Source organism: Durio zibethinus, chromosome 24 (genome assembly GCF_047325235.1).
Source record: "Durio zibethinus cultivar Kanyao isolate XHJ-2024 chromosome 24, ASM4732523v1, whole genome shotgun sequence".
In the NCBI taxonomy this organism is placed as follows: domain Eukaryota; kingdom Viridiplantae; phylum Streptophyta; class Magnoliopsida; order Malvales; family Malvaceae; genus Durio; species Durio zibethinus.
This window is the reverse complement of record NC_143185.1, coordinates 14,059,708-14,085,857: the sequence shown is the minus strand read 5'-3', so window position 1 is coordinate 14,085,857 and position 26,150 is coordinate 14,059,708. Positions and strand designations below refer to the sequence as shown.

Here is a 26,150-nt window from a genome sequence, read left to right as displayed (position 1 = left end):
ATTGGAGTAGCTCTCATTGTCGACTTTGAAAGGATGGTCATTGGAAGCAACATGAATCTTTTCACCTTTCATCTTTTTTGGAAGGCAAAGCAAAAAGAGAAAAAGAATGAAACAGAGGTGATTTAGATTTTGACAACTATAAAGAAATTTAATTGGATAGATGTAATGAAGGGTTTGAGAAGAAGAAATAATGAAATTTTAGGTGAAAAGATGCAAATGAGCAGCAGCACAATAGTGAGAATTTGAGATTTAAAGATGGGTTGAAAAAGAATTTTTTAAGAAAGAAAGAAAGAACCGATTGCTCTTTTAGAGAAAGAAAGGAAGAGCTGATTGCTAACGTTAAATTAAAAAATGGATTGCATCGTGAAAAAACTTATTCAGCTCGAATTTATTTTTTTATGCACGATGACACGTATCTTTCACATTTAAGTTTTCGTTAAAAAAAAATTATATATTGATATAAGTAGATAATATTTAATTTTTATTTATATAAATTAAAATTATTTAATTATAAATTAAACAATCATCCAAATATTTAATTCTAAATTAAACATTTAGCAAATAACTTTACTTAATACAAAGTCAAGAAATACTCAAAATTAAAAAAAAAAAAAATACAAAGTCAAGAAAATAATCTCGACCCCACGAATTTAGCTGGAAGTTTCATTGTAATTATTTATACTATTTTTTGTTGAATTTGAAAATTCAAAGTTACACTATTTTTGTCATTATTAGTTAACGTGTCATATGCAAAAGATTAAACTTTACACGCTGGCCAACTGCTATCTTTGCATATCATCTTGTTCAATTGCACAAATCATTTGATGGATCCAAGATTTTTAAAAGTATGATTAGACAACTAAGTTTTCAGATCAACCTGTAAAGAATAATAACGATATAAAAATAATATAAAATAAAAATCTGAAACTTACCAAAATTAAGTGACAAAGATTACTATAATATTGGTGTAGTTTTTAACCTTTGATTAGTGAACATGATGAATGATACTAACATTTTCCTTTAGTACAATCAGTACCTAAAAAAGTTCTAATTTCAGCCATCATTCATACCAAATCAACAAGTTAATGGGACCTATTAGATGGATTTAATCAACAAATAGACCAAATATGACCATTCCACACACAGCAAGTGGGCATGCACGAAGAATCATTCCACCAATAATCATAAAAATCATAAAGCACAATCACACCCCTAAAACAAGACAATGTTTTTGAAGGTGCAGCTGAAAAAACCTGACAGAAGAACTTCCGTAAAGAGCAAAAACCTGACAGAAGAACTTCCACGAAGGACCAACTTCAGTTTATTTGCAAAGTACATTATTATGTAAATGCAGAATCATCTCAAAGCTTGAAATTTGTCCACATGCTTTGGACATTACAGAAAAATTACAAAAAAATAGATTAAACTCCCTCCAGTCTAGAGACCTCAATGACCAACCATGCAACTCATTCTTCAGGAGAATCTGAGCGGATAGCTGATATCAAAGCAACAAGAGAAATCACTATATACTTGTTAACAGACAACTAGCGATATCAAAAAGCTTTATTTTGAAAAGAGATTAAAACAACCACAACAGAAGGAAAGACCGAAAACAATGAAGACAAGTTGAAATTTGAGCAAATCTGCGAATACTATCTATTATTAGAGGGAATTACATGGCCAATGACAATAGTTGGGTAAGTGACAAAATGACAGTTCAAAAGTTTACACCCTTGCATGTTGCAATATCTGCAATTATTCCCTTGGGTCTGGAGAGCACTAGTCAAATGTCACCTACTGATATAAGTATTCTACTATCTTTTTAACCATATATGGTGAGTATCTGCTCACATTCATTTTACTACATCTGTCATGATCCAAGAGAAGAAGTGCAGCTGTTGCTAAACGAAAGATGTAAATGTAATTTGACCAAATCATAAAGTGTTTTTTGCAACTACCCTGATAAATAATGTCTGACAAAGAAAAGTAACACAATGGGCAAAAGGATATATACAGAAACTGAGCAAATCATACAACCCAAAACAGATAATAAAGGAGTTAGATAATGCTAAATAGATATTATAGATCTGAAGCAGATAATAAACATGACTTCCTTTTCATACATCATCCCAAATAAAGATGGTAGCAGCATTGTAGGAAAGAATGAAAATACTTTGCAATTGCCATATGACGCTGGTTTCGCGCCCAACATGCAAATAAGCTTCAAAGCTAAAAGTCCTATATTAAATGGAATTCCAAACCAATAAGTGTTCATTAAAGATATAAAAGCTGTCTAGGTCACCTTAACCATGATATCACTAATCTAAAATTAAGTTGAATATCCCACACAATCCTCTCAAACATAAATGGAAAGATTTTTCTATCTCACAAAAAACTAAATTTCATCACATCAAATCCATCGACTTCACCCAAATAGATAATATCAAGGACACGAAAGTTGTTTTAAGTGTCAAAGACTTAAAGTAGACCAATGTGTCAAACAACTAGGCCAGAGAGACAAGTCATTGGTCAGACCTAACAAGGATTCAAATATGTAAAACTCAGTTGATCCAATTTGGTCTGAGCACTTGATTCAGCTGGCTAGGTCAAGTAACCCCCCCTCCCGGCAAAATATGAGCTTGTGTGATCAAGCAGTATATTAAAGAATTTATGTCAAAGTTGACTTCAAGAGTTCATTAACTCAGCGCAAGTGCTCCAGCAAACAATGCGTTTGGACGCCTGAATGTCTTAAGAATACTGTAGCTAAGAGCGGCTAAAAATCGGCAACCTAAATGGCAGATGCAAAAGACAAATGAATGAAACGAAAATCTGAAAACACTAAACATAGCAGAAGACCATTGTTCATCATACTGTTTCCAAAAGAGGGAGGAAAATAAGGAAACAACTTAGTTGATGTAAGGGATTCAACTTAGGCAATTATTTATTTTTAATCAATTATTGCTTTGCATTGGAGCAAGTTTTAAAGAAGCAAATAGCAAAAGCATCAAGAAAAGGATCCAAAAATTCAAATATTTTATGGTTTCAGTTTTATTTCATTTTTGTGTCTCTTTCTCCCCGAATTTTTTTTCTTTTTGCTACAAAATTAACAATCAAACGTGCAACATTAAACAGATTCAAAAAAAAAAAATTATGAAACAACTCCTGCATAACAGATATAAAATTAATCACAATCAGAAGGGGCCAAAAAACCTCTTTAATAATCATCCAAAAGTCTTATCAAAATAACAATGAAATTATATAAAAAGAATCAGAAATGAAAACGAAAACGAAAACCCAGATCTGATATATGAAGAAGGAAAAGAGACATACTGGGCTTTTCAGGCTTTCCTTCGGTCCACTTGGAGATGGAGAAATGGACTTTTTCACGAGTAAGGGCTTCAGTCTTATAAGGTTCCTTCAAGCAGTTTCTGACGAGGTTGGCGCATATGTTCGCGTAGGTTATATAAGTCATGCCGGCTGCACGCCAGAACGGCACCGCCCCGTTGGACGCCATTTTCTTCCTTTTTTCACTTTTTGTGTTGCGGCCGCAAAATCTACAAGATATTACTACTTCTTCTTCTTCAGTCTTCAGCAAACAATGGCTAATCGGGGCTTTATTTGTCTTATGTCTTTGGTTTTGGGCCTCTGGGCTTCGGCTTTATTACATTAACCATTTTATCTCAACATTTCTTTATTATTTTTGACAAATTTATCTAAGTCCTTGAATTTTAAATATGACAACTCAAGTTCATTAGTTTAAAAAATCAATACCCTATCTCAAAATTTTCAATTATTAGGACAAAAAAAATCATTCTATCAATTATCTCTTAATTATTCTATTAAAAACTTCATTAAAATATTATTTTACTCTTAAAAAATTAATATTTTCAAATATTCACATTAAGTAATATTTTATAATAATAAATTATTTTATTTTTTTCTCAAAATACATAAAATATATTAATAATATAAAAAATATTGTTTATGTACAACATATAAAAACAAAATTTACAATTATAAATATATTAATTTGTAAATATATTTATAACAAAATGAACATATTAAGCATGTAACAATTTTAACCAAACCTTTTCTTTTTTTTTCAACCAAACATTTTTTTTCTTATTATATCCTACATGTTCATTTTTTTAAATTTGTTACATGCCGAAAAATTATTACATATTCAATATATTCATTTTATTATACATATTTACATATTAGCATATTTATAATTGTATATTTTGTTTTTATATGTTACGTCTAAAAAAAATTTTTTTGTATTATTAATGTATTTTATGTATTTTGAAAAAAATAAAAAAATAATTTATTATTATAAAATATTACTTTATGTGAGTATTTTAGCATATTGATTTTTCAAGGGTAAAATGATCTCTTAATGAGACTATTAATAGAATAATTAAGAGATAATTGACAGAAGAATTTTTTTGTCCTATTAATTAAAAAATTTGGAATGGAGCTTCTATTTTTCAAACTAATAAATTTGAGTTGAATTATACTTAAAACTCAAAAAATTAAATAAAATTTACCCTAATTTTTTCCTTTAAAAAAAAAGCTTGGTTTTTTATTTTCTTCCCAAAATTTTCTTGTAAAAAAATTAGTGATATATATATATATAATATGATTATATTTTATTTTATATAATATGATTATATTATGATTACATTTTATTTTATTTTTACATAAATTAGTAATACTTATTAATTCTCATTACACTCTAATCATATTTTCTTTATATTTTTTAGAATAAAACTTTTAAAAATATGATACAATGGATTGATCTGTAATTGTCATCACCAACAATCACCTCTCAGTATTGCCCTGTTACTTGGATTGTTAAACTCTTAAGTCTACAATCAAATACCAAATACCAAACATGTTTTTTTTTTCTCCTGCTATTGTAAAATTTTTTAATACAAAAATTAAATTAAAACTATTTTATAAAAGGTCAAAAAAACATCATAACTTTTAATATTAAAATTTTAACTTTATTCTTTTAATGTTATATTTTTTATGGAAAACATATTATTTAAAAATTGATTCTTTATTTTTTTAACAAAAAAAGTCATTCACAATTTTAAGTAAAATTATTTATTTGATGTATAATGTTTCTTTATATATTTTTTATGAATTGATAAAATTTATAATTTTTTAGTAACTTTCTTGTATATATATTTATATTAATAATATAACAAGATATATTAATAAAAAAAATTAAGATTCAGTATAATATTAATTAACCCTTCAAAATCAAATATTAAGATCCATCATTGCATACATAACAATACAAGATATGTAATTAACTCATAAATTGCATGCCATTAAGAATAAATCAAATATCTATATTCTTTAATTTCTGACTAGTCAGGTATGATTTGAAGTAAAAAATAGAGGCTAGGTTTATCCTAGTCAAAATTTAGCCTATGTTAGGATAAACATTAACGAAGGAAATGAATGGAAAGGAAAATAAGGTTTTTTAAAGAAAAAAAAAAAGATACACATAACCATTGTTTAAATAATTAAAATTAATAAAGGAAATGAATTTCAATAACCATTATTTGGTTAAAAAGTAGAAAGAAAAAAAAAGATTCAATCTAATATTTTTTTTCAATTATAACCTTCTTTTATAAAATAACATAGTGTCAAAATAAGCATTTTATTTTTTACATATATTTCTTTTTATATTACACATTTTATTATTCTTATGTTATGTTGGACTTACAATGAAAAAAATTATAACAAATACCAAACTTTTGTTCATAACAAATTATTTTAAGTAAAGTAAAAATTGAAAAAAAGAAATAAAAACTTCAATTAAGTATATGTATTAATTTTTTTAAAAAAAATAAAATTTAAAATTATTTGTGCGCAACTTTTTTCTATGATATTTATATATATCGAACATTTTTTCAATTGTTTCCAAAGTAATCATCAAATGGCCATTTGCGTTGTTGAACACAATACTTTATTAGGCTAAAATAGTGGGAGTACAAAATATGATGATTTTTCCATTATTTTGTAAAATGTGGTCTAGGTTTAGTAACAAAGTAAATACTTAATATTATTTATATCCACTAGTAGCATGTCTTTAATCATCATCCTATTTCTAGCTTAAAAAATTAAAATTTTGTGTAAATATTGGACTCTTAAATATTCTTATTATGTTATAAAGATTAAGATTTTGAAAATTGATGAGATGTTGTTAAAAGATTTGACAATGGTAAATTTGAAAGTAAATAAAGGTTTTATTTTAAATTTAAAGAAAATAATAAGAATATGGTAGTCATTTCATAATTTTCTTTCTGTAACTTTTTCCTCGATTTGGGGTAATTGAAAAGTGAAAGAAAGTGAAGGAGGCTCATCATCCCCTTTTCTTTTATTTTAATTTATATGATACACAAACAAAGGAAATGCTTCCCTCTTTCCATTCCTTTATTTTATCTCCTTTTACCCCAATTCAAAAATAACCTTAGAGTTTTGATTCCTCCAATATTTCATGTCCAACCTCATAATCAAGTTCTTTAATAAATAGGAGATTCTAACCTTAAAATCGATATCAATTCTTGAGATATAAGTAAATTGATTGACAACTTTTAATCAATTAATGAACCTTAACACTAAGATTAGCACTAAAAGTGAAAATCACACTACTCGCATGAGCAAAATGTAGCTTAACCTGATAAATATGTGATTCTAGATTCCCACCAAAATTACCTAAAATGGCCATGTAAATAATTCTTACATATTCTTGACTTTTGAGATTGTTTCTGAACAAAGCAGGTAATGTCATTATATAATATATCATTTCAGTTAGAAATGTTAAATAATCCAAACTTAACTACTTTTAAAAGAAAAACTTAAGTTTTTTTCCAACTTTCTTTTAAGGGGATGTTTGGTTCTAGGTATGTAACATTACTGGTCATAATGTTATTTTATATCATGAGATTACTCCCATTTGGTTCCAAAATATTTTTAAGTGTTGAGAAATGTAAGAATATCTAAAGTGGTAATTTTGGATGATTTTAGTGGGAATGCAAAACCTTTTTATTTTCTAGGTTAAGTTACATTTTGAGTTTGAATATAACTTTTATGTCTATTTTGACTTCATTAAATGAAAATTTTATTCCCTTTTACTATTGTAATTGAAACAAATTACAATGAAAAGATTAACACAATTATATTTTAACCATTAATCCATTTTTTATTTTTTCAATAACAAAATACAAAACCAAATTTATTTGCATTCAAATCTAATATATAAATTCCCATTTATTCATGTAACAGTCAAATATATCAAGCTTCTATAATTAGTTTTTTATTTGAACTTAAAGAATATATTAAACAATAATGAACAAATTTTAAATATAAAAATATTGTGACCCAATGTATAAATAAAATTATCATATAATTTATATTTATTAAATATTTATCAATTTATTTTTAAAATTTTAACTTTAGTATTTTTATCATATTTTTAGCTTAAATAAATTAGATTAAGAGTTAATAGCATATGCAATCTCTAAAATTGAAGTCCTATTTTATTTTGGTCCTTAATCTTTAAAAAATTTTAAATGAATCTCTAATTATCCAAAGTTATCCTATTTTGGCTTTTCCATCTATGAATCAATTTAAATTAATGATAAATGCTAGCTGGCACCATATGGATAGTGTCAATTTGTATCTTATATAGCAAACATAGGAATTATGGACCAAAATAAAATTTCACTCAAAGTTTAGGGAAAAAGTTACTATCTTGAATTTTTTATATTTTAGATATATTTTTAAATATTAAATTTAAAATAATATTTTTTATATTTTTATCATAATATAATTTTTTAGTTTTTTTTAATAGACTTCCAAAATTAAAATTAAGTGAAACATCTCAAAATCCTTGTTTTAAAAAAATTCCATATCATTTTTAAAAAAATTATTTTAAATTAAAATATCATTCTATTGATAAATCATAATAGAAAATAGTATTTTTCTATCAAAAAATATATTTTTTATTAAAAATATTAAATATCTTTTCCTTTTTTGAAATATATTTTATAATGAAAAAGGAAAAAAATAAAGAACAATAAAAAATAATTAAAGAAAAAATTAGTTTTTATATTTTAAAAAATAAAATTTAAGATAATATTTTTATTTTTATATTTTTATAACAATGCAAGATTGTAATACTATATTATTTTTATATATTTTTATAATTTTATAATTTTAAATAATATATTTTATTTTTAATTTTAATTTATATTTTATTTAAAATAAAAATGTTGTTTATATGAAGAGATATAAATGGTCACATAGACAATGATTATAATGACTTTGAAAGGAGGTATAAAGGATATAGCTTTGGAAAAAAAATGATACCAGAGATAATATTTTAAAATTTGCTATTGCATTTGAGCTAACAATCACGTATTTTAGGAAAAAAGAATCATATTTGGTGACTTTTAGGAGTAGATCAAATGTTAGTCAAATTGATTTGCTTTTTACAAGGAAAAATAATAAAAGTAGCTATAAATATTACAAGGTTATGTTGAGTGAAAGCGTGACAACATAAAATAGATTACTAATTCTAGATATTTTTCACCTTTGAGGGTCGAAGAAGATACATCAGAGTTATGAACCATGTATTATTAAATGTTAGTTTTTGAAGATGACTAGTAAAAAAAGTTTATTGGGAACTTGATGAGAATGTAGAAGTAATGTGTGACAAAATTTCTACCATAATACTAAGGTTGCTAAAGAGACATTTGGCGAATCTAGGGATCACATAACATTATGAAAGGAATCTTTATGGTGGAATGAGGATGTGAAAATGACAACTAAAGTTAAATGGGAGTGTTATAAAAATTTAAGGAGTAAAAGGAACGAAAAAATTTATCTGAAGTATAAAATAACAAAAAAAGAAGCCACAAAGGTTATTCAAGATTCAAAGACTAGGATCTATGAGAAATTATATAGAAAACTAAAGACAAGAGATAAAGAAAAAAGTTGTTCAACATTGTTAAGATAAAGCATAATAAAATTATCAAAGGCAATGACGAAAAAGTTTTAGTGAAGGATAAGGAGATTGAGAAACAATTGAGAGATTATTTTGATAATCTCTTTAATGGTAAATTTTTGCATGATATAGATAAGTTTAACATACCTTTTAAGAATATAAATCATATGTTTAAACGTAATATTAAAAAGTATGAGGTTAAAGAGGTTTTGAGAAGGATGAAAGCAAAAAAAGCTATAAGACCTGATGGAATCTCAATTGAAATTTGGAAATGCTTAGGTGAAATAAGGATAGGATGGTTAACACATCTTTTTAATAAAATTTGATATACTCAAAAGATGCTAGAAAAATGGAAAAAGAGTATTCTAGTGTATTTATACAAGAATAAACACGTTATACAAAATTATTTGAATTATCGATGAATATAGTTTACGGTCATATTATAAAACTTTAAGAGAGAGTAATTGAATATAGGTTGCAACATGAAATCATTATTTTCAAAAACCAATTTAAGTTTATACTAAGATACTCTAAAACAAAGGCACTTCACCTATTAAGGCTTTTGTTGGAGGGTTTTCAAGTAAGAAAGAAATATCTACATATGATATTTATTGATTTTGAAAAGTATATGATAGAGTTCCCAAAAGAATGTTTTGATGGGCTTCAATGAAGAAAAGAGTTCCTTTAAAGTACATTAACATAATTAAATATATGTATGAAGGAGTTGTAACAAATGTGAGGACGTTTGAGGACTTAATTGATAGCTTTTCCATTATCTTAGGATTGCATCAAGGCTTAACACTAAGTTTATTTCTTTTACATTAGTTATGGATGAGTTTACTGAACACATCCAAGATAACAGGCCATGATGTATGTTATTTATCAATAATATAATCTTAGTTGTTGAAACTAATGATGATCTTAATGCAACATTAGAATTGTGGAGACATATACTGGAGTCTTAAGGCTTTAAATTGAGTAGATTTTAAAACTAAATAAATGAAATGTAAGTTTAATAGTGATAAGGAAGTGAATGTTAATGTGGTTAAGTTAGATGGTAATGTAATACCAAAGAATAGTCATTTTTTATATGTGGGATCAATAATTTAGAACGATGCTAAGATAGAAAGAAATGTATATTATAAGATTCAAGCAAAATGAGTAAAATGACGTAGTGTGTCGGGTGTGTTGTGTAAAACAACATGAGAAGAAACAACATGATAAAAAAATTAGTATAGTTGAGATAAGAATGCCTAGATAGAAATATGTTAAACTAAAAGTGATAAAATCATAAATGAAGAGAATAAAAAAAAAAATTAGGGATAGTCCAAATTCAGAAAAAGATGAAAGAGAACCATTTGAGATGGCTTGAACATATAAAACATAAACCTATCTATGCATCAATTAAGACAAATGAGCTTCTTGATTTATGAAAGATCAAAATTTTTAAAACTAAACCATGAAAGACGTGGATGCAAGTAATAAGAAATGGTATAAAAGTTAAAAAAATAGATGAAATGTTATTTTTGATAAAAATGAATGATACAAGAAGATTCAAAACATGATTTTTTTTTTTGGGCATTTCATATAATTGACCCTATATTTATGAAATATAAGGCTTAGTTTATTGTTATTGTATGATTTATCAATAATATTTTTAATATAAAATAGAGTTTTTAAAAATTTAAAATTAATTTAAAATTGAGAAATCTTTTTTAAAAAAATTTTATATCATTTTAAAAAGTTATGTAAAAATTTCTATATCAATTTAAAAAATTAAATAAAACTCCATATCATTTTAAAATATTAAGTAAAATTTCTATATCATTTAAAAAATAGATTTATTAATCTATTTTCTATAAAAAAAATTATTTTATATTAAAACCTTTATATTTATATAAAATAAAAGATATTATTTTAAATAATTTGATTTCTTTCTCTTATCAGATCGTCAAAGATAAGGACAGTTATAATTCTTTTTCTTTTCATTTGTTATAAATATAAAATTTTAATAAAGGTTATATTCAAAATAGATTAATAAAGAATATATTTATAAAATTTATTATAGATAGACTAATAAATTGATTTTTTAAATGATAAAAAAAATTTTACTTAATATTTTAAAACGATATAGATTTTTTATTTAATATTTTAATTCAATATAAAAATTTGCACTTATTTTTTTAATATGTTGTCGAATTTTTCAAAAGGATTTTTAAAAATTTTAACTTAATTTTAATTTTTGAAAATCTATTTTCTTTAACAACAAAAATATTTAACTAATAAATTTATTAAAATAAAAAATAATATTTTAAACTAATATTTCATAAAATATATTTGAAATAAAAAAATTACAATCATATAATTTTTTATCCTTAAATTTCAAACGAAATTTTATTTTGAACTCTTTATCTGTCACATAAGATGTCACTTAACATTATCTACATGACGTGAATTGGCCGTTACGATTTATTAAAATAATTTCATAGATAAAAAAATTAAAATAATATAATTTTAAACAATTGAGATCTAATTAAAATTTTTAAAATTAAAAATTAAAATAAAATTTAACTCAAAATTTAAAAACCATCGATATTATTAACCCTTAAGTTAATTAGTAATTATGTTATAAAAAAACAAAATCAATTTTTCATCCTTTCAAAAAATAATTTATAACTTATAACATTTTCAAAATGTTTCAACACTTACTGGAATCTGTTCTAATTTAGAGACGAACTAAATTCGGAATTATATAAATCTACATTGTTCAAAATCTTTGATTATCTGAATTTAAAATTTTTTAAACACAAAATTATTTAAATTTAAAATATTTTAAAAATAATTTAAATTTAAAATGATTTGACAAAAATGGCGACCTTCAAAACAATCGAATCCATTGGCGTGACTCGTGTCACCTGAGTGCCAAAGCCAAATCCATTTTTTTTCCATGTAAAAAGGATTAACACTTTTACTTTATTTTAACTTCGTTCCATTGTCCTTCTGACGGGGGATTTGCCACCCACAGATTGACGTGGAGCGTAGATGACGAAACGAGTTTTTTTTTTTTTTATTAAAAAGAAGGGACGACAATTTTAACGTGAGCAGTGCTAACAATTCCAGAGCATGTGATATCAAAATTAGAGGGTAAGAACGAAGAGGGAAGTGTCGTGTGATTTGTGATTTAGGGCTCGTTGAAATCGGTGGGTGCGGTTGAAACCGGCAGCAATTGGATCGAGGCGTTGGACGATGGGGGCAGAAAGGGACGAGAGGAAGGCGGCTGGACTTGGACCTGGATATCGGGAATTCAGTGGAAGACATGAATTCCCCTCCAACATGATGCACGGCATATTAGCTATTGGGTTATGGCTTTGGACTATTCATTTCGACGCCCTTTTGCTCTTTCTCTCGCTTATCTTCCTTCCTTTTTCTAAATTCCTTATGTTCGTCCTCTTTCTTTTCCCCTTTAATCCTTTAAACTTTAAGTATTACTTTCTATTTTTTTATTGGAAATAAGAATTTAAATGACCAAATTCATTTATTTCTTCTCAGGGTGTTTGGATTTCTTTTGGTTTTCGTGTTTCTTCCTATCGATCCTCAAAGTAAATTTGGGCGGAGGTTGGCCAGGTAGTAGTACTACTGCTCTGCTCTCTTATTATTATGCTATTGCTTTAACTTTTAATTAATTAATTGGCTGTATGTTTAATAATAATGGCTATGAACAGGTATATATGTAAGCATCTTTGCAGTTATTTTCCCACCGCTCTACACGTTGAGGACATTCACGCCTTCCATCCCGATCGTGCTTACGGTTCGTTTCCTTCTTTCTTCTTCTTTTAAATTTTACTTTGGTGAAAAGCTCTCGCTTGGCTGCGGACTGTTATTCTCAAATGTTAAAATAAGATGACAGTAAACAGGGTAATATGTATTCACGTTTGGAAATGTTAGTGTTTTACATGATTTGTAGTTTAATTCAGTGACTGAACCCGAGAGAGATAATCCATTACAATCTCGTAGTAAGTGTTCTCAAAATAACAATGTATTATGATGAAAAACCAAAGATCTTCTCTGGAAAATACAGAATAAATTAGGAGTTTATATGATGATACCGCTTAAATTGGAAAACGTGGTGTTAGAATGCAATAAGAATCAACATCAGCTTACATTTGAACAACTAAAAGGAGTTTATGTAATCCAAACTTTGTGAAACAACATTAGAACCATGCTGTGGTTTAGAATGCTGAGAGAGACAAAGACATACCTACCATAACATATAATTTGAGTTATTCAAAGTGTTGCGCTGATTGAACTTGATTTTTTATATGAAACTGAAACTTAATGCATTATAATATTGGCCATTAACCAACAAAATGTACAAACATCATTTTTGCAGCAAATACAAGTAGGAACCATTAAGATATCAAGATGGAGGTTTTCACTTAAATAAATGTGTGAAAAGTTAATTAAGTACTATGTATGGAAGATATTGGAATTTAGAACTGTTCATAAACCTTTGATTAAAAATTAAAATCACAAAAAATTATTCTTCAGAGAGTTCAGTTAATGCCTAGCAATTTAGTTCCACTCCTGTTTCTTTTACTTTGATTGCATGTTTGTAGAATAAACCATAAAAAATTTCTGTATATACATGTTCTATCACAAGCTTCAATCCGATTTAAGTGAAAATGCTTTAGAGAAGACATAAGACTATAAGATATCTCATACCTATTTGTATAGTTTGCAATGCAAAAATATAAATTCCACTGATTCCGAAAGACTTTAAACCTAGAAGAAGCCATACCAATGAAAGTCATTTAATTTCAGTACATTAGAGTTTACATGTTCACTTCCTTGCCTGAAAGCCCATTTAAGCAAATTCTAGCATGCTTTAAATTGGAATATTTAATTGCAAAAAAGAAAAACATGTAGCATTCTCCGCTTAGTTAATGTAATTAAACAATGAAAGTGGTGAGGCCTACCTCTAAATATGTCATGTCTAAACCAACAGTTCTATTTCAATTGCAGTTCAAATGCTTATACTTAAAAGCACAGCTAAAAGTCAAATGAACAATTACACATGCCATATGTACATTATATTAAATAAGCTAGCAAAATAATCTAATAGCATCCCAAAAACCTCACACTTTTGATCATCTCACAAGCCTGTCCTCCTTGAATTGGGGTGGAAAGAGTTGTATAGTTGACATTACAATTTAACAGTACAATATCATTGTACATCATTGCTTTCTTACTTTCCCATGACCCGAATCTAAATTATAAAAGACCAATAACATTTGAATATGTAGAATACACAAAATAATTTATTAGTATTTCTAAAGTATTAAGCTAATTGAAGCTATGAAGTTAATTTTACACAAAAGATGTGACAAAATATGAAACAATCATCAAAGGAACTAGTTGCTTTGCAAATTCTCATTTTCCATGTTTCATACATTTGCCTTGTAATAACCTTCAATGATTGCAAAATGGAGAGCACAAATTCATACCACAACCATATTCCTTTCCCAACCAAAGCAAAGACTTTGAACCCTTTCAAGTTAAAACAACAAACTTTTCCTCTTTTTTAAATCTTTAGAGTAGTAAAATCAAATTCTGGAATAATCAACATAAATTGCGAAGCAAAATCATCCAAATAAAGCTTGATGATTAAAAAAATAGTTGAAACTAATTTTTTCAAATAAAAACACTTATAGATTAATTAAGCAATGTAAAACACAAAATTACATATTAATTAAGCAATGCAAATCACAAAATGACTTCTCAAATATGCAAAATATTCAGGAGTTATATACTTGCAATGATTAGAGACAAAAATCACTGTCGAGTTGGAAAGAAACAGGAAGTAAGTCACATTATTCTTTGTTCAAGAATGCAATATTTACCTCAGTAAGAACTTAAGAAGCAACAGGATGTAGAAAGAATTATTACTAACATAAAGGGAGATATGCATTTAATGCACGGCTATTTGAAGGATTATAAATCCCTTAACTGCGTTATCAACCAAACAACTATACTAATTAGAGTATTATATTCGTTTAATTAAATTGAAAGAAATAAAAAGAATTCAAGTGTTTTTTTTATTCTTTGTTCGGTTAGCAGATTCCAATGGTGGAACATGCGGTTTTAAGTTTCTATGTAACCTTCCACGTGCAGTTGAAACATGCATGTTAAGAGAGAATTAAGGACACAAAACCCAGATTAATTATTTAGCAGATTCTGTTTTGTGGGTCTCAAGTAGCATGATTCACGTTGGCTAAGCTTGGGTATACAGTTTCAGTGTCACAACATTAGAGTATCAGCAAGCAGGGAAACAATATTACGATTAACAATTAGTGAAGCCCCATCTTTGCCTTTTTGATGCTAAGAAAGGCTTTTGTATCAGAAAACTCGAAAATTATCACGTCCAAAGTTCTGAAACTGCGGAACACCTTCATTTGGCATTGACTGATTCTTGAAAAGTGCTTGAACATGAATGTATGAGATGCATTAACTACAGTGAAAAAGTACAGCTAAACAGATTTGATTCTAAAAAGTAAATCAAACAAAAAATTATAGCAAGACAATAGATAAAATAAAAAAGGTAAAGAGCACTAACTAAAGTGAAAGTTTGAATAACAGTTACCTCCTTTGTTAGAAACCCAATTTTTTTGTCGCATCTTCCTCGTCATCCGTCATACAAAAAATGGCTCACCACAAAGAAACTTTTTCTTTTTTTCAAAACCCATTTGGAGGGGGGGGGAAAAAATGCTTTTCAAGTCATGTTTGCAGAAATATTCTACTTCTTTTTGCTCCCCTATTTATTCCTCCATCTCTTTCTCTTTTCCAACAACACTACATGCGTTGTTACCAGCTGCGAATCTGATCACTAAAACATTAACTAAGATGCCACTGCCATTCATTAAAACTTTACGAAAGAATAAAAAAAAAATTGGTAGGAAAAAGCCTCAAATTGGTTGATCGTGGACGAAGGATGAAAATTAAAATAAAAGAGGAAAGGTTAAACAGGAAAAAGAACAAAAGAAAAGAAAGAACTAAAAAGCAATAGGGATGCAGGTCTGAAAATCTGTGTTGATTTGGGGGAAAGGAGAATAGGTTTGAAAATTGTGGTCATTTGGGGAAAGAGATGATATACAGGGAATTTTTCTTAATGGTAGAATTTCTTTCCTTTTTTTTTTTTTTTTTTTACGGATGCCCTCTCTCCTAATTCCTTTTAACTCTTCTTTCCCATCGTTCTGTTCTCGGCCCATCTATCTTCCTTTTTCTCTTTCCAATTCATCCAATTAAGAGACACAAACCCTCAAACCCCAGAGCCCACCAAACTAAAACAAAGGACAGCTGTTAATGATAGGTACCCTTAGGGATTCTTTAAATAAGAAAGGTCTAGATTTTATGCAAATTGTGAATAATGCCCCCTCTTTTGCTTTTGTAACTCAGGCTCTACTTATGTTCTAGATACCCTATATAAAGCATAAAGCATAAAGTATAAAGTATAAAGTATAAAAAAGGAATCTCCTCTGCCTTTTATTCGCCACTTATATCAATTTCCTTGGAAACTTTTTTTGCCCGTCGGTGCTCAAGAAAGTGTTGGTTTCATCAATATTTATATTTCTTAGCTTACTTTTAGTTCTCCTGCTTCTTTCTTTTTGTAAGCAAACATACAAACAAAAATAAATAAAGAAATAAATAACAAAGTAAAGCACCAGATCTTGAGCAACTAATAAATCATAGGTTGTAAATGTTGCAGTTTTTGGTTATGAGCCACATTCAATTTGGCCAATTGGAGTTGTTACGCTCGCTGAACTTTCAGGGTTCATGCCTCTTCCGAAAATGAAAGTCCTTGCAACCAGCATCGTAAGACCTTGTACCCCCAACTCTCATATCCTACACATTTCACACACTGCAACACAAATTTCTTTCAGCCGTAACATGTATGGATGAATGGTCAGGTATTCTACACTCCATTTTTGAGGCATGTATGGACATGGTTGGGTGTCTCACCAGCAACAAGGAAAAGTTTTTATTCCCTATTAGATGCTGGTTACAGTTGTATTATAGTGCCAGGTGGAGTGCAGGAGATATACCACATGGAGCTTGGTTCCGAGGTTTCATTCTTCTGACTCTTTACTCTTCTTACTTCTTACCGAAGGAAGGAGGTTTTCAGCCCTTACAAGATAAGTTGTTTATCATGATCAGTTTTCTCCAACACCCAAAATATAAAAAGGGTTTTTTTTTTTCCCCCTTCCTTCTTGCTCTTCTTTTTTATCTGTTTATGTAGGTAACCGAACAATTTTGGCTTGCCTTACAGGTTGCGTTCCTTAGGGCACGAAAAGGATTTGTTCGCATAGCCATGCAAATGGGCTGTCCATTGGTCCCAGTTTTCTGCTTTGGTCAGGTACTTTCTGCTTTTTCTCTATTCTTTCTCTGACCCAACTTTTGTGCAGCTTCAAAATTCATTAATTTCAGCATTTCTACCATATAATTCGTCATTCATTTAATGCTTTCTACCTGAAATACCCATTCTAGTCGAAAAGCATGCAACTATTGCGTGGCCTGTAATTTTTTACTTGATCCGCCATCTAAAAGCTGTCAGTTTCTGAACTTGTTTTTTTTATAGTTTATCCATTGTCGTCTTTGTAACAAGTTCCACATTCTACATCACCTGAATCAAATTTTCTTGCTTCTTACTCGTGTGCTTCAGTCACATGCCTACAAGTGGTGGAAACCAAAGGGGAAGTTGTACCTGCAATTGGCCAGAGCTATCAAGTTCATTCCCATATTCTTTTGGGGAATTTTTGGGTATGCAAAAATTACAAGTTCTCTTGTATGCTCAATAGGAGCCCTTTTGTTCTTGTGTTGAATAAAAATTTAGTACATTTTTACATTTCAAAAAGAATAATATAATTTAAGTTACTTGATGAATCTTGTGCACTCCAAGATGTCAAGAAAATCTTTGGGAACATCTTATGATATTCCTCCAAAAAATGCAATTTTTTGCTGGCAAAATTTTATTTACCACTGTGTTTAATATATTGAAATCTTTGCAGGATATAGTAAGTGATGATCCTTTGTTTGGATTTAAATGAATTTTCTTCTGGGTAAGTTTACTAGAATATGATCCTTTTTAAGAAGATAGAGGATCTTCAAATCAAGTATAGGCAGGTGGGAGGAGAGGGTTAAACAATGAGAGATGGTTTCCTCCTGTCCTATTGTATACCCTAAGCAATGCATTTCAAAAAAAGAATTAATTAAAAAAAAAAAAAGAAGAGTTTCTGTCGCTTGTGTGTCAGTGGTAGTGAAGCTCGACGGAACTTGATGACATGGCATGTTGATTACTCTCGAGACATTACGAAAGTTGGAAAAGAGGGGTGAAAAGGAAACTACCAATAAAACTTTTCTGTTTGCATTAATTACAAAACAATCCTTAACCAAGTCTAAATATTGGGAAATGTACAATGTGTTTAACTGAGCTGTTTAAAATGCATAACCATCAATAATTTTTTTTGCAGAACTCCTTTACCCTATCAACATCCAATGCATGTGGTGGTGGGCAAACCTATTGAATTGAAGAAAAATCCACGGCCTACCGACGAAGAGGTATTGATACTCCTGTATGGTTTCCAGTAGTGGTTTGTGTTATAATGTCCCATAGGTAGAATTTACTATTATTGTCGAGTCCTGCATTGACATAATGAAACTGAAAATTCTTACTTCGTGCAAATGCCTGTTGCTCAGTGAGTAATGCTGCTAAAGAACAAGGATTCGGCATATTAAAGGAGAAAAGAAACTACTTTCTACATTAAACTAAAATCCACATAAACATTTGTATGTTTCAATCTACAGGGAGCACTGGTGAACAGAACTATTTTCGTAACTTAAAAACCTGATCGTCCATTGACTGATCTAGTTGTTGTGATACTGCAACAGTTAGCATTAATAATAACATATGCATTAATCAATCTGTTTCCCAGGTCCTTGAAGTACAAGGCCAATTTATTCAAGCACTTCAAGATCTCTTTGAGAGACACAAAGCTCGGGTTGGATATGCTGATCTTTCATTAAGGATTCTTTGATATGAACTTGGTTTGTGTTGGGTTTTCCAGTGAATCATATTTGTTTATCAGTATGAAAACAATTTCATTAATGTCTTTATCAATGTGTGATTTGAGGTCAGCAGAGAACAGAGTTAAAGCAGGATTTTATCAATAGAAAAACAATTTCGTGGCTAAATCTTTACCTATTGATGAAGATCTTGAACTGATTTCATCCATGCAGCTGCCCCTTTTGGCAAAGCTACGCGTCCATCCCATTGTGTGATAAATTTGTTGGATAAACAAAAAATCAATGAATAAATTGCCTTATTATAAGCAATGAAAGCAAGAGCGGTAGGTAAGGCAAAATCGACCATTTACAGCTCGAATGCTTAACAGCATAAACTACAAAACTTGCTTCCATCAATCATCTATTCAAAACAATACAGCAGCATAATAATTGTTTACCGGTGAATGTAATCTTTCAGAATGCCATTTCTTTGCTCTACATTTGCATTCCTCCGCCAATTCTCGACGGCTCTATGAACCGTAGCGTTTGCCCCGCGAATTTGGGCGGCGGACAATTTGTGCTCGATGATTCCCAAAGGTGAAAGGTCCAAGTTGTAACACCTTGATTATAGTTTCCATTTCTTGCTCCAATTGCCTGAAAAGATTTTTAAAAAAGCATGTTAAAAGAATAAAAAATTTCGATACTCGGAAACCCTAAAAAGGGAGAACAAGGAAATACAGGGTTGAAGTTTTTCAATTTTAGAATTCACTTAAGCTGGGGAAAGAAGCCAAACGTCCTTGCTTCTTTGGAGCATGACAGACCATTCGGGTTGACGTATTTATATTTATTTGTTTTACGAGTTTTTGGCATGTGCGCGTGTAATTTTTATATTTAAATTTTTATTTTAATAAATGATTTTTGTATATAATAATAATAATAAAAATAAATTTTAATAATTTAATTTTAATTTTTATATAATATAAGTAAAATTTGATAATTTTTATATAATTCTGATTTTGATAATCTTTGATAAAATTTGATAACATTCTATATAATTTTAAAAACTTATGATATAAGTTTGGTAATTATTAATACAATTTTGGCAATTTTTTTACAAAATTTTAACAATCTTTTAATGTAATTTTAGTAATCTTTTAATAACTTATGATATGTTTTTGGTAATTATTGATAAAATTTATATCATCATATTTTTAATAATAGATTCTTATAAGAAAGCATAGGTTTAGTTCTAGTATAAGATAATTTTTTTTATATAATAACATTATTGTTTCATTTAAATTTATAAATTTTGTTCACTAAATATTTTTAATAAATAAGTTTACAGTAACACTATTTTTGCTAGTAAACAATATTCAATTGTATAATTCTTATCTTTAAAAATTTATTCTAATAAAAAAATTTTATATTATGATAATAATGATAAATGCTAATAATTTAATTTTAATTTTGATATAATATAAGTAAAATTTGATAATTTTTATATAATTTTGATTTTAATAATCTTTGATAAAATTTTGATAACATTCTATATAATTTTGGTCACTTTTGATATAATTTTGATAACCATAGATACAATTTAGGTAATTTTTGATAAAATTTTGGTACCTTTTTTGTGTAATTTTAGTAATATTTTGATCATTTATAATATATTTTTCATAATTATTAATAAACTATGTGTCATCATATATTTAACAATAAATTCTTCGAAAAGCGTGGGTTCAATTGTAGTATAAGATAAATTTTTTTTATACAATAATATTATTGTTTCATTTAAATTTGGAATTTTTGTTCACTAAAGTTTTTTATTAAATAGGTTTATAATAAGTTTATCCTAATCCCCACAGATAAAATTTCTATCTCTATATTTGCTAACAACCGTAATTCTTATCTTTAAAAATTCATTCCAATAAATAATTTTTTATACAATGATAATAATGATAAATACTAATAATTTAAGTTTGATTTTGATATAATATAAGTAAAATTTGATAATTTTTATATAATTTTGATTTTGATAACCTTTGATAAAATTTTAGTAACTTATGATAAAATTTTGGTAACCATTGATATAATTTTCAAAATTTATGATAAAATTTTGGTAACATTTTTATGTAACTTTAGTAAATTTTTAATAACTTGTGATATATTTTTTTAATTATTGATAAAATTTATGTCATCATATATTTAACAATAGATTCTTATAAGAAAACGCGAGTTCAATTCTAGTATATGATAATTTTTTTTTTATACAATAACAATATTTTTTCATTTAAATTTAGAATTTTTGTTCATTAATATTTTTTACTAAATAGGTTTATGGTAATTTTATACTAGTCTCCTAAAATAAAATTTCTACTCTATTTTTACTTAGTAGCCAAAATTCAATTGTGAAATTCTTAACTTTAAAAATTCATTCCAATAAATAATTTTTTATGCTATGATAATAATGATAAATACGTATAATTTAATTTTGATTTTAATATAATATAAATAAAATTTTGATTATTTTTATATAGTTTTTATTTTGATAACTTTTGATAAAATTTTGTTAACCTTCTATATAATTTGGTAATTTATGATATAGTTTTAGTAATTGTTGATACAATTTTGGTAATTTTTTATAAAATTTTAGTAACATTTTAATGCAATTTCAGTAACTTTTTGATAACTAATTATATACTTTTAAAAATTATTAATAAAATCTACCTCATCATATATTTCATAATAGATTCATCTACGAAAGCATGGGTTCAATTCTAGTATAAGATAATTTTTTATATACAATAACATTATTTTTTCTTTTAAATTAAAAATTTTTTCACTAATTTGTTTTTATTCAATAGGTTTATGGTAAGTTTATCTTAGTCTTTTAAGATAAAATTTCTAACTCTATTTTTGCTATTAACTAAGATTTAATTGTGTAATTCTTATCTTTAAAAATTCATTCTAATAAATAATTTTTTATACTATGATAATAATAATAATAATAAATACTAATAATTTAATTTTGATTTTGATACAATATAATTAAAATTTGATAATTTTTATATAATTTTGATTTTGATAACCTTTGATAAAATTTTGGTAATTTATGATATAATTTTGGTAATTATGAATACAATTTTGATAATTTTTAATAAAATTTTGGTAATCTTTTGATGTAATTTTAGTAATATTTTGATAACTTATTATATACTTTTTGTAATTATTAATAAAATTTATGTTATCATATATTTAACAATAGATTTTTACAGAAAAGCATAAGTCCAGTTCTAATATAAAATAATTTTTTTATACAATAACATTATTGTTTTATTTAAATTTAGAATTTTTGTTCACAAAATTTTTTTATTAAATAGCTTTATAGTAAGTTTATCCTAATATTTCAAGACAAAATTTCTAACTATATTTTTACTAGTAACTAAGATTCAATTGTGTATTTCTTATTTTTAAAAATTCATTCCAACAAATAATTTTTTATGCTATGACAATAATGATAAATACATATAATTTAATTTTGATTTTGACCTAATATAAGTAAATTTTGAATATTTTTATATAATTTTGATTTTGATAACCTTCGATAAAATTTTGGCAACCTTTTATATAATTTTGGTAACTTGTAATATAATTTTGGTAACCAATGATATCATTTTGGTAATTTTTTAAAAATTTTGGTAACATTTTGATGTAATTTTAGTAATCTTTTGATAACTTATGATATACTTTTGGTAATTGTTGAGAAAATTAGTGTCATAATATATTTAATAATAGATTCTTATAGGAAAACGCATGTCAGTTCTAGTAAAAAATAATTTTTTATACAATAACATTATTGTTTCATTTAAATTTAGAATTTTTGTTCACAAAATTTTTTTATTAAATAGGTTTATGGTAAATTTATCCTAATCTCTCCAAATAAAATTTCTAACTCTATTAATAACCAAGATTCAATTGTGTAATTCTTATCTTTAAAAATTCATTCCAATAAATAATTTTTTATACAATGATAATAATGATAAATCCTAATAATTTAATTTTGATTTTGATATAATATAAGTAAAATTTTATAATTTTTACACAATTTTTATTTTGATAACCTTTGATAAAATTTTTGTAACCATTTATATAATTTTGGTAACTTATGATATAATTTTGATAAGCATTGATACAATTTTGGTAATTTTGATAAAATTTGGGAAATCTTTTGATGTAATTTTAGTAATCTTTTGATATCTTATAACATACTTTTGATATTATTGACAAAATTTGTGTCATCATATATTTAATAATAAATTTTTATAGGAATGCATGTAAGGATGTAAATTGGTAGGATATGAAAAGGGTAGAGAATTTCTCATCTCCATCTCCAGATTTTAATATTATATTTATCCTGGTATCAATACCTAATGGATATTTTAAATCTATCATCATCTACATCTCATAGCTTTTTTTAAAAAAATAAAAACCATAATTTTTTTAGCTGTTTTTATTTTTAATTTGTGTATTTAGGTAATTTTTTGTAAATATATATTAATATATTTTTTTAATAAAAATATATTAATTTTAATTAATCTAAAAAAATAATCTATATTATTTAATAAAAATCTATTTATTAATTATATATAAATATATATAGCACCCATCTCATACCAGTATCTAATAAAAATTTAAAATCATACACATCCCTATTCTCTTATTCACAATATAATACCCATCCACATCCTCAATCGGGCAAAATCGAGTTTCTCATTGGGTATGGATAAAATTAATTAACTTCTTATTACCATTCTTATTACCATCATTCAAAATAACTTTTTTGATATTTTAATATCAATTAACTTCTCTATTTGGAAAGAGTAAAGAATATTTTGCATTTCCATAAAAAATTTCTAATAAAGGAAAATATGATATATTTTTAATTGTTGCTTTATTTTTATTTCCATCATTCTAATTGACTTCTTTTTATATTAAATGCAAATCAATTTCTTCATCTGGAAAGAGTAAAAAATATTATAAGGGATCATAACAACCTAATTAATTTTAACATTATGTTGTCTTCATGAATGAGTTTGAATTATGATATGATCTCTTTCAAACAAAATATTTGAATTGTTTCCTTCAACCCACATATTAGTAACTTGATTAACAAATTAATGATTATAAACTCATTGATCTAGATTAATATTTCTACAATACGAATTTCAAAATCTTAAAAAAATTCCTTCAAATTTTGCAAAACTTGAGTATAAGGATTTTCTTCTAAAATTATTATTAGTATCTCTATTACCTTTGTACTTAAATTTTTATTGTATTGTGTTCTCATTTTATTTTAAATTTTGTTATCATTATCATTAAAGTAAAGCTAAACTAACATGGATTATTCAACTCTAATTTGAAACAATCCAAAACTCAAATTAAATATAAATAAAATTTTTAACTCATTTTAAATTTTAATTTAATTAAAAACAATATAATACACATAATTATAAAAATGAACTAACTTGACTCAATTTTAATTTATTTTAAAAAATCAACAACTTAATAGTTATTTAAAACCCGAAATGATTGAATATAACCAAAATCCAAATTGAAATAACAACCCAATCAAAATCCAATATTAATTATTCATCTTTTATAACAATTTTAAAGTTTTTTATTTAAGCTTTTTTCCCTTCATCTTCAATGTTTTATTTTATTGTCTTTGTGGTTAAATTAGCTAATTAATTTTAAGAGTATTTCTAAAATAAAGTTGCAATTATAAGTAAATGAGTATACTTCTTTCTTATTTGAATTTAAGACGATTTGAAACCAACTTTTTAAATAAAGAGAAATATACACCAATTATGAGTCAAATTTGTTCTGGTACATAAATAAATAATTAAGTACACTATGAATATAAGTAGATGATAAAACTTGACTCAACTTAATTGGTTATTGATCTTAAGTATAAAATCTAACCCAAAATTATAAAAAGTCAAAATTCAAATTGATTGAAATACTAAAGACACAATTAAATAAAGATTTATCAAATAAATTTCACTAATAGATGCCTTTAAATCACTTTTAAATTTAGTTAAATTATAATTTATAATAATTTTTTATTTTAGATGTAAAGTGATAATTAATTTGATGGATTTCAGTTCTTTTAAATAAATATTACCTAATATGACAATCTTAAAAATTTTGATATAATAGTAAATATTCTTCAACTAATATAAAGGAAAAAATGAATAAGTATACACTATTTCTCCAAATAAAAGAGTTTCATACTAACATTAAAGAAATATGAAATCAATACAGTTGTATATTTTTTATTGAAATGTCATATAATGCTAACATTCTTTATCATATGGAAAAGATAAAATTATGCATAACCAATTGATCTTTAATCTCATTTTTTTTACTTAGAATAATCTACCATTGGTGCTTCCATCAATTGAATGTAATTGTATGTTCTATCAATTGAAATTTTAATTTTTTATTTAAAATATTTTATTATACATAAATTTGTATTATATAAAAAAATTAAAATACATAATTTTAAAAAATAAAATATAATAAATTCCTAATCTTGGTACTTGTCATATTTTCTTAAGAAAATTCCAATTCTAAGAATAATAAAGTTGTTATGTAATACTTATATAATTTATAATGATTTCATTTTTAGCATTAACAACATAAATTTTCATTAATGAATATAATTTTGGCATATACACATTTAAAAGATAATTCCAATGAATTTTGTCACATTTTGAAAGAATTCATCAAAAAATTTAATTTTAATTCACTTAATAATTTTTTATTTAGAATAATTCGCATTAGGTCATATAACTAACTTGATAACAAAAAAGTGAATAATTTAATACAAGTGAAAAAGATTAAATAATTTTAAGATATAAATTAATCATATATATGCATGTTAAGATAAAACTGAGAGAAGATTAAATCAATTATTGTTTCAATCAAAGTGAACAATTTTTATAACAATTTAACGAGGCTCAATCCTGATCTACTGGTAGCTCAAACACCTCATGAATCATCTAAT

General features: G+C 26.0%; 2 protein-coding genes and 1 long non-coding RNA gene across 4 annotated transcripts; 1 reads left to right on the top strand and 2 right to left on the bottom strand.

The window, feature by feature from the left end:
• Positions 1-1,156: 1,156 nt before the first annotated feature.
• LOC111316894 (ATP synthase subunit epsilon, mitochondrial) lies at positions 1,157-3,602 on the bottom strand. The gene is made up of 2 exons (XM_022919127.2): positions 3,331-3,602; positions 1,157-1,495 (listed from the first exon to the last, which is right to left on the bottom strand). Exons 1-2 carry the CDS (start codon positions 3,512-3,514, stop codon positions 1,467-1,469), a joined length of 213 nt encoding a protein of 70 aa, XP_022774862.2. The 5' UTR covers positions 3,515-3,602; the 3' UTR covers positions 1,157-1,466.
• An 8,522-nt stretch (positions 3,603-12,124) lies between these two features.
• LOC111316892 (diacylglycerol O-acyltransferase 2D-like) lies at positions 12,125-19,270 on the top strand. Of its 2 annotated transcripts, none has more exons than XM_022919124.2 (9): positions 12,125-12,465; positions 12,575-12,649; positions 12,748-12,833; positions 16,788-16,894; positions 16,990-17,145; positions 17,349-17,435; positions 17,742-17,839; positions 18,550-18,637; positions 19,012-19,270. In XM_022919124.2, the coding sequence occupies exons 1-9, from the start codon at positions 12,272-12,274 to the stop codon at positions 19,111-19,113; spliced, it is 993 nt and encodes a 330-aa protein (XP_022774859.2). In that variant the 5' UTR covers positions 12,125-12,271; the 3' UTR covers positions 19,114-19,270. The 2 variants fall into 2 exon arrangements, with proteins under 2 accessions (XP_022774859.2, XP_022774858.2); XM_022919123.2 differs by having other exon boundaries at positions 17,658-17,839.
• On the bottom strand, positions 18,581-19,919 carry LOC111316893 (uncharacterized). Its single transcript, XR_016333070.1, has 3 exons — positions 19,820-19,919; positions 19,278-19,735; positions 18,581-18,718 (listed from the first exon to the last, which is right to left on the bottom strand). It is a non-coding gene; the product is annotated as an uncharacterized LOC111316893 (long non-coding RNA).
• Between the last annotated feature and the right edge of the window lie 6,231 nt (positions 19,920-26,150).